At 31.0% G+C, this 15,086-nt stretch overlaps 5 protein-coding genes across 6 annotated transcripts; 3 read left to right on the top strand and 2 right to left on the bottom strand.

Moving 5' to 3' along the window:
• Positions 1-114: 114 nt before the first annotated feature.
• Positions 115-3,134, top strand: LOC108733016 (zinc finger protein OZF-like). Its single transcript, XM_018464035.2, has 8 exons — positions 115-470; positions 528-795; positions 862-1,013; positions 1,090-1,185; positions 1,325-1,623; positions 1,694-1,824; positions 1,959-2,272; positions 2,374-3,134. The coding sequence occupies exons 1-8, from the start codon at positions 324-326 to the stop codon at positions 2,491-2,493; spliced, it is 1,527 nt and encodes a 508-aa protein (XP_018319537.1). The 5' UTR covers positions 115-323; the 3' UTR covers positions 2,494-3,134.
• A 1,183-nt stretch (positions 3,135-4,317) lies between these two features.
• Positions 4,318-5,912, top strand: LOC108733018 (gustatory receptor for sugar taste 64f-like). The gene is made up of 8 exons (XM_018464038.1): positions 4,318-4,358; positions 4,430-4,615; positions 4,713-4,861; positions 4,922-5,044; positions 5,094-5,248; positions 5,322-5,481; positions 5,536-5,625; positions 5,788-5,912. The coding sequence occupies exons 2-8, from the start codon at positions 4,489-4,491 to the stop codon at positions 5,890-5,892; spliced, it is 909 nt and encodes a 302-aa protein (XP_018319540.1). The 5' UTR covers positions 4,318-4,358; positions 4,430-4,488; the 3' UTR covers positions 5,893-5,912.
• A 752-nt stretch (positions 5,913-6,664) lies between these two features.
• On the top strand, positions 6,665-14,681 carry LOC108733015 (procollagen-lysine,2-oxoglutarate 5-dioxygenase 3). Of its 2 annotated transcripts, XM_018464033.2 has the most exons (10): positions 6,665-7,272; positions 7,404-7,487; positions 8,587-8,818; positions 8,877-9,217; positions 9,360-9,488; positions 9,544-9,758; positions 9,812-9,933; positions 10,084-10,311; positions 13,117-13,441; positions 13,868-14,681. In XM_018464033.2, exons 1-10 carry the CDS (start codon positions 7,215-7,217, stop codon positions 14,402-14,404), a joined length of 2,271 nt encoding a protein of 756 aa, XP_018319535.1. In that variant the 5' UTR covers positions 6,665-7,214; the 3' UTR covers positions 14,405-14,681. The 2 variants fall into 2 exon arrangements, with proteins under 2 accessions (XP_018319535.1, XP_018319536.1); XM_018464034.2 differs by lacking the exons at positions 6,665-7,272; positions 7,404-7,487 and adding an exon at positions 7,678-7,842.
• On the bottom strand, positions 10,381-11,710 carry LOC108733021 (immunoglobulin domain-containing protein oig-4-like). The gene is made up of 4 exons (XM_018464041.2): positions 11,390-11,710; positions 11,187-11,258; positions 10,748-10,897; positions 10,381-10,680 (listed from the first exon to the last, which is right to left on the bottom strand). The coding sequence occupies exons 1-4, from the start codon at positions 11,489-11,491 to the stop codon at positions 10,522-10,524; spliced, it is 483 nt and encodes a 160-aa protein (XP_018319543.1). The 5' UTR covers positions 11,492-11,710; the 3' UTR covers positions 10,381-10,521.
• LOC108733020 (immunoglobulin domain-containing protein oig-4-like) lies at positions 11,923-13,038 on the bottom strand. The gene is made up of 5 exons (XM_018464040.2): positions 12,724-13,038; positions 12,463-12,557; positions 12,329-12,410; positions 12,211-12,278; positions 11,923-12,161 (listed from the first exon to the last, which is right to left on the bottom strand). The coding sequence occupies exons 1-5, from the start codon at positions 12,821-12,823 to the stop codon at positions 12,006-12,008; spliced, it is 501 nt and encodes a 166-aa protein (XP_018319542.1). The 5' UTR covers positions 12,824-13,038; the 3' UTR covers positions 11,923-12,005.
• Positions 14,682-15,086: the final 405 nt, after the last annotated feature.

Genomic DNA, 15,086 nt, shown 5'->3' with positions numbered 1-15,086 from the left:
ATTTCAATTAAAATCTACAAGAAATTCTAATTTAGATTTAATTAAAACTCTAGTAAACAAAATGTCTACCATCTTCTTTGTAACCATATTCATATTTATTGCTTTTGTGTCTATCATAGACTATCTATCAATCTATTGTTTATTTTGTTTTCATGAAAAGTGTGGTTAAAAATGATGTTTATAACGAAAAAATATTTAAAACTTTTTAATCGTTTTTAAATAAGTGATAAGAAATATAAGGCATTTTCATTCTGTAAACATTTTTAAAAGATGACATTTACATTCTACTTATATTAACTTTAATTTCTGATAACGAATTAAACATGGGATCAAACGAATTAAAAACTAACAAAATTTGCAGAACTTGCTTAAGTGAAAACGATGAAATGAGGTCGTTATTCTCTTCCGATGAGACTTTTGAAAAGTGTGCAAAACTGTATGAAATCTTAATGAAGATAACAACTTTTAATGTGAGTTATAATAACTGTTCCGATTGTAACTGAGGTGTGATTTCCATAACATTTAAGGCAAGTGAAGATGATGGATTACCAACACAAGTGTGCTTACAATGTGCTACATTCTTATGCAAAGTCCATTCCTTTCAACTAATGTGTGAAACTTCAGAGACTACTCTAAGACATCTATTAACCACATCAACACATGAAGAGACAGCTTCTTCATATATTAAAATTGATGAACAAGTTGAAGATAACAATAGCGATACAAAGATAGATTTCAGTAGCGATTATGATGATGTAAAGTCTATAGATACCAATTTTGAATTAATTTCTAGAGGTAATATAATCTAGAAAAATTCAACATGAAGATGATTGAAAATATAATTTATAAGTTTTATTTTAGACATTGAGAAAGAAGTTATTTTGGAGGAGAGAAATGCTGATGAACCAAAAGACAGTAATACAGGAAAGGAGTCATGTAAGGATGATACAGAACAGCCAATATATCCTTGTGAAGAATGTACTGCTTGCTTTACCACAAAAATTGATTTAAAAGTAAACGCTTACAGTTTCATTTATTTTTTTATGTATTTAAACTATTATAGCACATATTGAAATCAGAATGTTTTAGGTTCACAATCGAATCCATTCAAAATGTGACCGTCATACTTGCAAGGTCTGTAAGCAAAGTTTTGCCAGTGCTAGTACACTATGCCGTCATATGAAAGTAAGTTTAGATTTGAATATGTAATCTATTTACATAAAAAGAACCATGTATTTTTCTGATTTTTTGTTTAGTATGTCCTTCCACAAATAGTCATTAGCGTTGTTTCAAATTGATTTAAATAATTTAATTTTTTACATAGGTTCATAACGGTATTAAACGTCATTTGTGTTCAGAATGTGGAAAGGGCTTTTCGAGATCAGACGATCTTACACGGCACCTAAGGACTCATACCGGGGAAAAACCTTTTGGTTGTAAAATATGCGGCAAAGCATATGCGCAATCGTTTAGACTTTTGGAACATATGCGAGCGCATGCAAACGAGAAGAGTTTCATATGCTCTTCATGTGGGAAAGCATTTTCACGGTACACAAGTCTTGCTGCTCATTGCAAGACTCATAGTGGATATAAAAGTCATGAATGTACAATTTGTGGTAAAAGGTAAAAGACACAATGTTAATTATTGACATTCAAATATCTAATTAATATCTAATTAAATAATATTTTGTAGACTTTGTGGCTCAGGTTCTTTGGCCATGCACATGAAAATTCATACGGGGGTTAAAGATCACATTTGTCCCTATTGTGGTAAAGGATTTACGACCCCCAGTAACTTAATTATACATAAAAGAACACATACGGGTACGAAATCATTTTTTTTAACTAGCTATATATTTTTTATTTATAAATTAAACATTGTAATCCGCTTCTCCAATGTACATGCAATTTTTTTGTGACAATGAATATCGATTTTTCTTAGTAATTATTAAATTTAGGGGAACGACCTTATGTGTGTAAGACATGTGGAAAAGGATTTCCTGATCCTTCCCGTCTAACAGTACACCACAGGTCACATAGCGGCGAGAAGCCCTACGTGTGCACCACATGCGGTAGAGGATGCGTTAGTTCTTCTCAATTAAAGAAACACGTTCGAATCCATACGGGTGAGAAACCCTACAGGTGCAGCATGTGCTCAAAAGCATTCCCACGAAGCGAAGATCTCCGAATTCATGTAAAAACTCACACGGGAGAACGGAATTATGTTTGCGTTGTGTGCAGGAAGGGATTTTACCAAGCGTCAACTCTAAAGGTAAAAAATGAAAATATATATTAGAAAAATTAACTTCATTCAACAAAGACCTCCCTAGTGTGCGCATACGTGTAGATAATTTTTATTTTGTATATTTTCAGGTTCATTTGCGAATTCACACGGGGGAAAAACCGTACTCGTGCCCACTATGTGATAGGACTTTTTCTCAAACGGGCCCTCTTTCTACACACATGAAAATTCACCATCCGTGCTCTTCATAATTATAATTTAAGATATTTACATTGTTTTAACGCATTATTTATACTTTCGCTTACACGTCGATAAATAATACATAATCTGTTTACGATTAGCCTAAAACGTGAAAGTATTTTCAATGTTCAATCATGCGTTTTCTCTTTTGTTTTGAGACGTTTCGTAACAGTTGAAAGAACACAGGAACCTAATTTGTTCAACTACCCAAGACTGCATGTTTCCTGTGAAATTATAAACTTTAAAAGTAAATAATTCTAATTAAATGCTTCTTACTCATGTTTTTGTGTTAATCAAATCTTAAATTCTGATTTCTTCATTTTAATACATATAATATAAGTATTAAAAAATAGGTACTTGTACCTAGTTTGTGTTTCAGTTTAGATTTCTTAAAAAACGAAGACTATAGACATATTTGCATTGTTAAAGGGCATAGTTAACTGTATATGTAGATACCTTACACATAATCGTTGTACATATATTTATTAATTATTAAATCATTTTATTTAGATTTTTATAAAAAATGCCCTACTTATACTCTCACGACATTTTTCTATTTTTCTTATTTTGTATTTGTAACCAATTGAATGTAAATAGTAATTTACAATAGGAATTAATATTATTTATTGAAATGTATTACCCAGATATTAAAAAGCCAGTTTTTACATTACTTTCTTTTTTTTATTAAATTTATTATAACACTAATAATATAAGTAACTATAAGTTACAGTCATCTGCTGATATTTACTGCTAACAGAAGTATTTCATACAAGTGTTGGCATGATGTGCAGACCGACAGATAGGTAAAAAAAGCGAAATAGTAAAATAGACTGATAAGTAAATAGAATAATATCAATGAGACTCACCCCTACATAGGTCCAGCAAACTTTTTAAAAATCAACAGGTGTTTCGCCTGACTTTATTGTGGGCGTTATTTAACTCTGGACTTAGTTAGTGGGCGGAACGTGTCCGTTTTTAAAATGTTTGTGATGTATGGGAATGAGTCTCTTTGATTTTATTCTCTTCACTACAAGGATTAATTCTTTCATTTTTTGGTATCAACGCTAAAAGTTATTTAAGAATGTAACATATATATATTAAAATATATATATAAGGTTCGGCATAACTGCAAATTTTCATAATTTTCTGTTCGTTAATTTATTTATCGAGGGTACTTCCTTAAGGCCTGCGACGCAAAATTTCTATGCTGTGATTACACAGCACAATAGGGTGGTTTTTACGCAATATGCCTACCTCAAATATGTGATTTCTTATCCAGATATTCATTTGAAAAGTAAATAGTTTGTGTACAGAACAATCATATTAATAGATTATGAACATGGTAATTATAGTCTTAGCACTCGGTAAGCCCGTCATTATATCTATAAACCGACAAGGGGGCGTAACTTTGAGCAAGGATCATTTTATACTTACGCAAACACAAACATCCCCATAATTAACCGTTTTCGTTATATGGACAGCCACAATTACTATTTAATAAGGTTCAATGTTGACCATCGTTACATAAACAAATTTCATTCCTCAGTAACATAAAGTGTTTTTATTTTCACGGTGAGGGTGAAAATGGATTTATTAAAGAAATTTCATCCTTTTCGGATGAGGGTTCCCCATATAAAATCAAAATTCCGAAAAGCTCAAAACGCTCATCAATCTTTGCGCTCTTGTATTATACTAGCTCAAGTTTTTGGATTATTTCCTATACAAGGTGCATTAGAGGACGATCCACGAAAGTTAAAATTTAGGTGGAAATCGTTTATTGTCGCTTATAGCATTTTAATGTTGTGTGGATTATTTTGTCTCTTATTAATCAATTTTATAATTGTCGTTACAACAACAGTTTGCTTAATCAAAATAAGTAAGTGCCAATTAAATATCTGCAGATCAATACCTTGTGTAAATACTAAATAAAAAAATATTAATTTGTAGTAAATATTCTTTTCTATGCTTTCGCATTTTTGGAAGCTATTACATTTTTTCATCTGGCTATGACATGGCCCAGGCTTATGAAACATTGGATAAGAGTGGATGAAAAAATGAAAACTTATGACTATCCAAAAAAGTTAGATTTAAAACTGAAACTTACTATGATAATTTTATTATTAATCGCTTCTGGTAAGCTAATATTCACATTTTTATATGCTTGCTAAAGTTTTTTTTTAACCAATGACTTTTTAATTGTTTTTGACTCAGTAAAAAACCTTAATTTCAGTTGAATACAGTCTGGCATTAATTCATAATGCTATTGATTACAATGGAATAACCATAACTTTTCAAAATTGGGAGTTTTTCATAAAAAAACAGTTTCCACTAGTTTTCAGTGTAACTAACTACAGTTTGTGGAAATCAATTATTTTACTGGTAATTGAATTAACTGTATTTGCCTTGCTCTTATCGGGTTTATTTTTATTGCTTTTACAGATTGTTAGCACTACAGCTACGTTTTTATGGAGTTACGCTGACCTTTTTGTGATGTTGTGCAGTTTTGTTTTAGCAGCCAGGTTCAAGCAGATAACAGAAAGATTAGATAAGATTGATTTTCAGGTAGTTCCCCCCATATTTATTATGCTATTTGATATTATTAGATTTTTAGGTGAAAAACGAATTGTTTTGGAGAAGTATTCGAGAAGACTACGTCAGATTAGCTCAATTATGTAGACATTTAGATGATACTATTTCTAACGTTCTTCTACTTTCGTATTCTAGTAATCTTTCTTTCATTATTTATCAATTATTCAACAGCATAAAGTAAGACGCTTGTTTGATCAAGCGTATCTATTTAAAAACTTTTAAATAAATTTACTTCAATTGCTGCTTTTAGGAAATTGCTTCCATTAGAAAAAACCTACTTTTATTTTTCATTTAGTTTTCTTATTGCTCGAACTATTGCACTTTCTCTATATGGAGCTTCCATAAACGATGAAAGTAAGGAACCGATTCGAATTCTAAATTCAGTCCCATCTTCGGCTTATAATGGGGAAGTACGTTAGTTTTTTAAATATTTTACAATTTAATCCATGGAGTCTCTTTTTTAGATAAAGAGATTTCTACTTCATTTAAAAATGGATTCCGTTGCTTTAACAGGACATAAACTTTTTAAACTAACAAGGGGGTTCATTCTTAGTGTAAGGAGAAATATCATATATATATATATAATGATTTAAAAGCAAATAAGTTAAAAATAAATAAATCAGATGTATAACTAAAAAAATTAGTCAATGATCGTAAGAAATAAAAAACAAGCAGTTAAAAATTATTATATCATAAGCTATTTTTTTAATTTTCAGATCGCTGCAACTATAGTAACATACGAATTAGTTCTCATCCAGTTCAATCAAGCTACTTTAGAAGAATATCGAAATAACGAAACGAAAGATATTTGTTACTCGTAAAAATAAATGTGTATAGAGTAGTTTATAATAGTCTTATTAATTGTAATCGTAATAAACATACCTATGTTGTATTAAAAAACAATCAAGGACGTATATAAAAAATTATACCTACCAAAAATTACCAGTTTTTAAATGTTAAGTTTTTTGCAAATTATGCAGCTTTTTATGTATTTAAGAACTGCTTTTTTTTAAGATTATATAATGACCAACTAAGTATATGTATAAGAACTTACGATTATAAGTATTTTAAAACAATAACACAAAAAGTAATCTGATATACTTATGATGCGATTTTTTTTATCATGATTTTTATGCCATTAGAAACATTGCAATCGTTATAGAACTCATAAATACACTTTTTAATTAATCAGGTTTCAATTTGATTTTATATGAACGTATATACGTAGGTATTATATTAAATCAAATCATTACGTATTAAACTACAAGATGTACTTGCTCCTGATTTGAAGTAATTTTTGAAAAATGGACACGTGTTCTAAAACGTTGATTGTGGGGGCTTTATAAACGCGAGACGGTCCTAAATAAGGTCTTAAATCAACTCATTAGATAATAGGAATACCTGTTTTCTGCTTTCATTTGCAAGAGAACAATTAATCTTTCCACGAAACATTTACACTGCACTTCGGCTTGTAAGTTTATGTACTTTTTTATCTGCAAACTTACAGCAAAAAATCCCCTTTCAACGAGTCGATAAAAGAGCAAATAAACGTGTCTGGTGTATAAAACAGCAAAATAACTTGCTTTTACAGTTGTATAAAACTTATCAAGTCAGTACTAAGAAGCGCATTAGTATAGTTTGCGTTTACGAAGTTACTTATTAGGTACAATCAGTGCGTCGAAGTTTATAAATTTGTTTTCAATCTTTACATTTCACAGATTATTATTCAACATTTTTGCGTTAATGCACTGTTTTTTCAGTAAAATGACAATGGTGCTTTTTTAGTGTGTTATGAAACCACACCGCACTTTCTCCTGCCATAAAAATTTCGTGGGACATTCGCAAATAGTCCTCAAATAAATGAGAAGCGTGTATAAAGCTTAAATTAGACGCGGAACTTTGAATAAGTGTTACGCGGAATCGGCTCTGATTCTGAAAATTGCTAGACCGCAAAAAGAAAATTGTAAAATTGCTTTCTCTCTCCTAGAAGAACAAAAAAATTGGCGCGTTATATTACATCATTCTATAATAGTTTAAATAAAAAACTTTACAGTTGATTTACTAACAAAAGTGTAACAAACTTGTAGTTGTAAAAGCATAGCTTTACAATATCTTTCAGTCTTATTCGGAGTGCTCTAGGACAATGATCAACAAAAATACAGCGATATCATTTTCTATTTCCATTCTTCTTATTATACAAGGTGAACACTAGTGAGACGTAAAATACATTTTTTATGTTTTTTATATGTAGCTTCTTTGTAATTTGTGTATCACTGTTTATTTTAATAACGAATTTATTGTCAGCTTAATAATTAATTCAATTTTCCTTCAGTTGTTAATGGTGATGAATTTCCTCAGTGTGATAAAGAAGAAGATTGCAATCCAAAAGTAACAGACAGGGAAATTACATTTAAACGTAAGTGAAACTTGTTAATATTTTAATTATTTGAGCGTAAGAAGGTAAGTACTTATAATTTTTTAAATAATTGGTTTCTGACGACATCTATTAGTGCTATATTGAAGTAAAAGCAACTACTTGTTTTCTATAGTTTACTGTGACGTTTAGTTGTATGCATTTCTATGTAGTTGTATGTAGTTCTATGATAGTTATAAACAAAAATGGTGTTCGATTGTTGTTGAATGTGTGTGGATGTCTATTAAACGTTTTTAATTAATTAAAATACTCTTGTAAAGAGCAATTATGAGTAATTACGTACTATTCCTAATACTCTTAACAATTTCAAGTGTTGTAAAGTGTAGTGTTAGTTCAGGTAATTTACATTGTTTGTTTATGAACCATTTAATACCTTGTATTAATGTAAATTTAATCATCCCTGTTTTTTTCTTCTTCAACGATTCATAAAATATGATAATTTTTCTAATTAACGAGAATAGGACGTCTTTTTTCCTAAAAAAAAGACTTTCATTTGGGCGTAAAATAGAGGTCACATACACCAAAATCTTGCATGCAGATAATATTCATTTTAACGGAAATATAAACAGAAATGATGATGTAATTAAATTGCGGCATCTGTTCCAAGAACAACTCTGCAACCCACACATTAATTGCCTTCAATTCAGGACAATACCCAAAAATAGATTTATGTGCATTTCTTGCATTGGGTATGTTTTATTTATGATAGGTCTTTAGATTAATGACTTACTTCTATAACTTCTTAATTTATATTCTATTTTTCTTTTTAAATAATTAAGGTTGTTTTCTGTATAGTTCTTAGATGTTACAATTATCCTAACTACAAATAGCATTAATTATTGCAATTTATACAAACATGTTGCTTATAGGTACAGCATTTCATTCAAGTTGTATCTGAAATCGTTGCTGTTCTAATTGAAGCCAATTAGTTTTAAACAGATTAGCTTATCTCATTGTTAGGACATCAGAAAATTGATAAAAACATTTGAGTCTGGAAGGTTTTAATATATAGATATTTTTTTATCAAAAACTTTCGGTTACATTTATTTTTAATCATCTAAATAATGTTTTTTTTTAATAGATGTCCCCTTGGTATTTACTGTTGCTACAGAAGAAACAGATGGTTTCTTAAGGTATCTTAAATCAGCAGAAGAATATGGCATTAATCCTGTTGTATTAGGAATGGGAGAAGAATGGAAAGGGGGTGCAGATATACAGAATTCTGTAGGGGGAGGGTGGAAAATTAATTTATTAAAAAAAAGCCTTCAACGATACAAAGAACAACCCAATCGAATTATTATTTTCACAGATGGGTAAATACATAAAATTAAAGAATACATTACATTATTTTAATAAAAAACAAAATCTTAGGTATGATGTAATAATATTGGATGATCTCACCACAATAGTCAATAAATTTCTTGCCACTGGTGCTAAAATTTTGTTTGGTGCAGAAGGTTTTTGTTGGCCTGATAAAAGTCTGGAAAAATTGTACCCAGAAGTAAAACAGGGCAAAAGGTTTTTAAATTCCGGCCTCTACATGGGCTATGCCCCCGAAATTTTACAATTGTTGGAACATCAATCAATTGGCGATGAAGATGACGATCAACTGTTTTTCACGAAGGCTTACTTGGATAAGGAACTGCGTGAGAAACTACAAATACAACTCGACCATGATAGCAGCATTTTCCAGAATCTCAATGGAGCAATAAGTAATATAAAAATTAATTTTAACAAAATTTTGTATATTTACATATCTTCAAATTACATGTTATTTTTTTTTTCTTCTTTTGTTATTTATTGTAAGGTGTCCTATTGTTTACTTGTTTGTATGCTTTGATTCCTTTTTTTCAGATGAACTCAAACTTGTTGAAGTGGAAACAAAAGAACGGAACGAGTTTCGATTAAAGAATGTTCTAACAAACAAATCGCCGTCATTTGTTCATGGAAATGGTTTTACAAAACTTAAACTGAATTCTTTAGGTAATATGTCTATTAAAAATGATTTGGAAGATATTAACAGATATAGTAATTTTAGGTAATTATATTGCAAGAGCCTGGAACCCGGTAGACGGCTGCAGACATTGTAAGTGGCGTACAATAGACCTTACAGATGTACCGGACAATAAATTGCCAACGGTGTTAGTTGCGGTATTTGTAGAAATACCAACACCTTTCTTAGAAGAACAATTAATGAAAATTTACAAGCTTGATTATCCTAAAAATCGCATTCATCTTTTCCTTCATAATAAAGTATTTATTTAAACTTATTAATTAGACAAATAGTACGTTGGACTCTATTTTAGCTCAAATATCATGCAGACACTGTAAAAGGGTTTGTCGAAAAATACGGAGGCGACTATTTATCTATAAAAGAAATCAAAGCTGAAGATGGTACAAGTGAATGGAATGCAAGGGATTTGTCATTGTAAGAATAACATTTTATTTTTCGTCTTTTATTTTAAATTCCACTTCTGTAGTCGTTTTGTTGTCGCTCATTGCAAGCAATTTGTTAAACAAAATCAAGTTATTATAAGTTGCATACTATTATTAATGTCTTTTGTTTAAAATTTTGCAGGGAACTTACATTAAGGAAAAAATGTGATTACTACTTTTCTATTGATTCGTTGGCGGTTTTGGATAATCCAAAAACATTACGTTTATTACAAGAACAGAACCGTACTGTGGTCGCCCCGTTGCTGGCGAGATATGGAAAGTCTTGGAGCAATTTCTGGGGTGCCCTCACGACTGACGGATTTTACGCGAGATCTCACGACTATTTGGACATCGTGTACAATACGAAGAGGTAACTAATAATTTAATTTAACCTTTATCATTACGATACTTTAATTGCAAAAGGAGGATTAGAGGGAAGGGGGTAAAAAATCTTTTCATGATGAGTATATTTCGTTTAATTTTAGTTTTTGTCATAAAAAAATTTGATGCAATAGCGTTTATTATATTTTGCATTGGTACAAGGATGCGATATGATTCTTGTGTTTTTCATTCAAATTAATTAATCGAATGCAATGCTGAAATCTGTTTTGAAAGAACGCCTATCAATTGAATACATGTTATCAGCTGTACACTCGTATACTCCCGCGTCCATTTGAGTTGCTGGGTCGATTTCCAATTTACTTTTTATTTGATCTGATCCTTTACGCCATTCGTGGATCTATAAAATAATACAGAGGGAAACTTGTTGATTTAATTATAAGTGTGCAATTTATTGTTTGGCATACATTTAAATATTGATGCGAGAATATTTCAGTGCCATCTTTGAACCAGGTAATGTGTGGTCGGGGGTTTCCTCTGGCAACACACAAAAACGCGATTTTATGTCCCAGGACGTATTCATAATCGAAATGTGATGCCAGTGTTATTTTTGCACCCTAAAAAAATGTGTGTAAATATTTCATTTTTGCAAAAACTATTAAACTCTGTATGATAAACATCATCCTCCTTTGGCATTCCCTGCTTTACTTTCCAAAGATTAAAATAAATGTGTATGTATTTTTAAAGACTTATCGACTTCCAAGATGTAAAATTTTTATAAAAAGTTTTTTTCCCCTAATGCTATGCTCCAAACTGTTTTTTTTTTTTTTAATTGAAGACACAGTTTGGACTTTTTTTTTACTTGGATTGATTGTTTTCCAATTTTTTTCAAATAATAATACGTACGTTATTGTTATTATAATACTGGTCGGACTCCGGATCTCGGTATTTTCCCGTAATTGGTAATCCAATTTGAAACTGAAATCAAAAAATTCAATTTTTATTGTAATGGAAGATACTGGATTAATAGTTTGTTAAAATCGTCAATTTTAGTTTTATTTCGCGCTCATTTCAAAAAGTAAACGATAAAAAATTAAGACTTTTTTTACCTTTGATTTTGTCCTTGCCCGGCCACGTCCTCTTCTTGCGTATGTTGTGGTAGTGAATAGAAAGAAAAGACCTAACAGAAGGTAAACGTTACAGTACCTCATTGTTCAGATGTTAGAGGCAATAATGGTTGACGTGCATGATGTTTACGACGCACAAACCGGGGCTTCTCTCCCCTTAACGTGAAAAAGGGCTCATTACCAACAATTTATCTCAATTGACAACTATTTAACCTGTTATGATAACAACTATCGTCTCGCATTGTTATTATTTTAAATAAAATTGTATGAGGAGCTAAATTATTTCGTCCTATGAGCCAGTAATAAAATATTTTTGTTACGAACGAATGTCGATTGTTAATTAATTACGTGGGGTGTTTTTTTAATGTTATTAAACATGCTTAAAATATTTTATCATAAAACATTGCCCCTGTTTTTAGATAAATTGATTAAATTTACCTTTTAAAAGGGGTATAAAAAATGCCATTATTTGTTTTTCATTTATTATTATTTGATATTTGTTTTGGGTGATTTCTCACACGAAAACGCTATTTTGGTACATAAATTGTAATATTAATAAATACTTCTGCTTTTGCATGCCATTAAAACTAGTTATCATTTAATAATATTGTTCGAAATCTGTCCTAAAGCCACGGATATCGATCGAATATTGATTATTGGCCTGACACTCGTAATAACCAGCGTCTTGTTGGGTTGTAGGATCGATTTCCATTTTGCTTTTTATTGTATCGTTGCCTGCAGTCCATTCATGAACCTAAATGTTCTTTTAATTAATTACTGTTTCATTAAACTGAAACACTTACTTGAAAAAACTTGTGTGCATACAGTTCGACTCCGTCTTTGAACCATGTTATTTCGGGCCGAGGTATACCTAAAATAAAAATAACCCATTTTCTATGCTTTATAACATATATGTTTTACCTTGAGCACTGCAATAAAATGAAATTTTACGACCCAAAAGGTAATCCAATTCGAAGTGGCTTGCTTCTATTATTTTGGCACCCTGAAATTTTAAATTTAACTTTTGCAGAAATGACGAAACGTCGAATACTTGCATCTTTATGACGATAATAGTTTTCTGAAGCTAATGATTTGTGCTGTGTAATCGTTTGAACCTTCTGATAATCACGTCCCCTTCCTCTAAGTTTTCCTAAAAGCATAACAATAGTAAACGCCTTTTTTGCGTCCATGAAAGGCTATTTTTGTATGTTTTCTCTTTTGTCTTACATAAAACTACAAAAAATATTTGTTGGTCTTTCTTAAAACAAATGTTATCCATGTTTTTAATTATTGTTGGTTTTTTTGAAAAATGTTACCTGCTCTCCCATGGCCGTGACCTCTGGCCGCTAAGGTGTTTCTTATCTCACAAACCAGAACGAAGCTGACGATTACTAGCAGAATTCTTCTGCTTTTCATAGCTAGAAGTTCATTTATTATTATAAATAATAGTTTTACGTTATTCACTATTTAAAAAGCACGCTGACCCTGCTTCGAATGTTCAAAACTGACTCAACGAGATGTATATAAACGGCTCCCTTGTTTTTGAGAATCTAATTGTGGCCAGGAAAGTGGGTAATTGGCAGGTTTGTTTAGGTCGCAAATAATGATATAAGTGGCATTTTCGATTCATCTTTTTATTTACTTTACAACTTTTAGACTTTGGAGGAAAATTCAGTGGAATGATGTTTTGTTTAATTTTTTTGTTCCAGGGGTCTTTGGAATGTGCCATACATTTCAAATTGCTATTTGATAAACTCGACATTATTAAATAGATACGACAAACAAAAGTTAAGCTATGTTCGTGACAATTTAGACGCAGACATGGCATTTTGTGCCAATTTAAGAGACCTGGGGATATTTATGTATGTTTCTAATCGTTTCGACTTCGGCCATCTTATCAATCCTGATACGTATGATATCACCATTGCTGTACCCGATTTATATCAAATACAAGACAATCCAACGTTATGGGAGGAACGGTACATCCACCCTAATTATTCCAATAGTTTACAGCCAGGAAATACACCAGTACAGGTAATTTTGTTGATAAGACTGTTATTATTATTACTTCTGAATATATAAACAAACTATTATTTTATATTTAGATTTTTTATACAATTAATGCTGATTTGCTTCTTAAATTTTTTATTACATAAAACAACAATAATTCAGCTTCTTTTATCCCCTTATTGCCTTCTTTATTATAGCATTTTTACGCCTTCTTTTTAATTATCCTCTGTTCTTTCTTTTCCAAGTGATTCTTACTCCTTTTTTAACAAGTGTATGTTCTTCTACTCCTTTAAACTATTTTAATTTTTCAAAGTTATCTCCTAGTTTATACAAAACAATGTAAGCTTTTTTATTCCGTTTTCTTAAATTTTAGATAGAAATGAGTTGCAATCCTTGTGTAACAATAATGCTAATTATTAATATTTTTTTATGTTCATGTCCCTTTTTTAGCCATGTCCTGATGTGTATTGGTTCCCTATTGGTACAGAGCGCTTTTGTAATAACATGATCCAGATGGTGGAGAGTTTCGGACAGTGGTCTGACGGTTCTAATCAAGATCCCCGTTTAGAAGGTGGTTACGAGGCTGTGCCCACTCGAGACATCCATATGAAACAGGTCGGTTTCGATGAGCAATGGCTGTTCTTCTTGAAAAAATACGTCCTTCCTTTAACCGAACACGTTTTTACCGGTTATTCTCACGATCCTCCTCGATCTTTGATGAACTTTGTGGTGAGATATAGACCGGACGAGCAACCCTCTTTGAGACCCCACCACGACAGTTCCACGTATACTATCAACATCGCACTGAATAGGGCTGGTATCGATTATGAAGGAGGCGGTTGCAGGTTTATACGGTACAATTGTAGCGTTAAAGCCACAAAGATGGGTTGGATGTTAATGCATCCGGGAAAATTAACCCACTATCATGAAGGACTTCTTGTAACAAACGGTACTCGTTATATTATGATTTCTTTCGTTGACCCATAGAGGACTAAAAAGTCGAACAAACGAAATAACGTTTTCGTTTCTTACTTTGAATCTTTTATTTTTAACTTGAAGTGCTAGATAAGCGTAATTATGTAAATAGAAAGTTAAGCAAAGATTCCTATACAATAACCAAAGTTGAAATTTTTAATTCTTAATTTAATCGTTATTTGTAAGAATTAATGTAAATTCTATATTGTGGTAATGCCCTTTGGACGAATATTCTCTTATAATGTACGTGTAAATTATTTCACTACAATAAAATTGTGTATTTTGTTAAGGGGGGTTTATTTAGTAATTATGATTTATACAGGGTGGATAAATTTAGGTGTAAGAATTATTTCAGATTAAATATGGTGTTACAGTAAAAGCAACGATTATCCCAGTTTGCTGCTTGTAGAAGTGTATGAATATTTATTCCGTGTCTACTATAATTAACGTATACTTTTTTAAACAAAATACGAATTCTTTTTGAATAACATCTGTTCTCTGACGTATTTTTAGTTAGAAAAGACTAGACCATCTCTGTTGTAGATTATCAGTGTATTAAATTCAAATAATCGTCTACTATTGACCCTTAATTTGAAAATAGGACAACTATGTCTCGAAGAAGTACCAAAAAAAGGTACTAACATTCACGGTCCCGTTTAAAACTAGCTATATGGTCACATTATACATACTCTGT

This window comes from Agrilus planipennis, unplaced genomic scaffold (assembly GCF_000699045.2).
Source record: "Agrilus planipennis isolate EAB-ADULT unplaced genomic scaffold, Apla_2.0 scaffold51, whole genome shotgun sequence".
NCBI classification, from domain to species: domain Eukaryota; kingdom Metazoa; phylum Arthropoda; class Insecta; order Coleoptera; family Buprestidae; genus Agrilus; species Agrilus planipennis.
The sequence above is the reverse complement of the archived record's forward strand: the minus strand, read 5'-3'. Positions and strand labels throughout refer to the sequence as shown.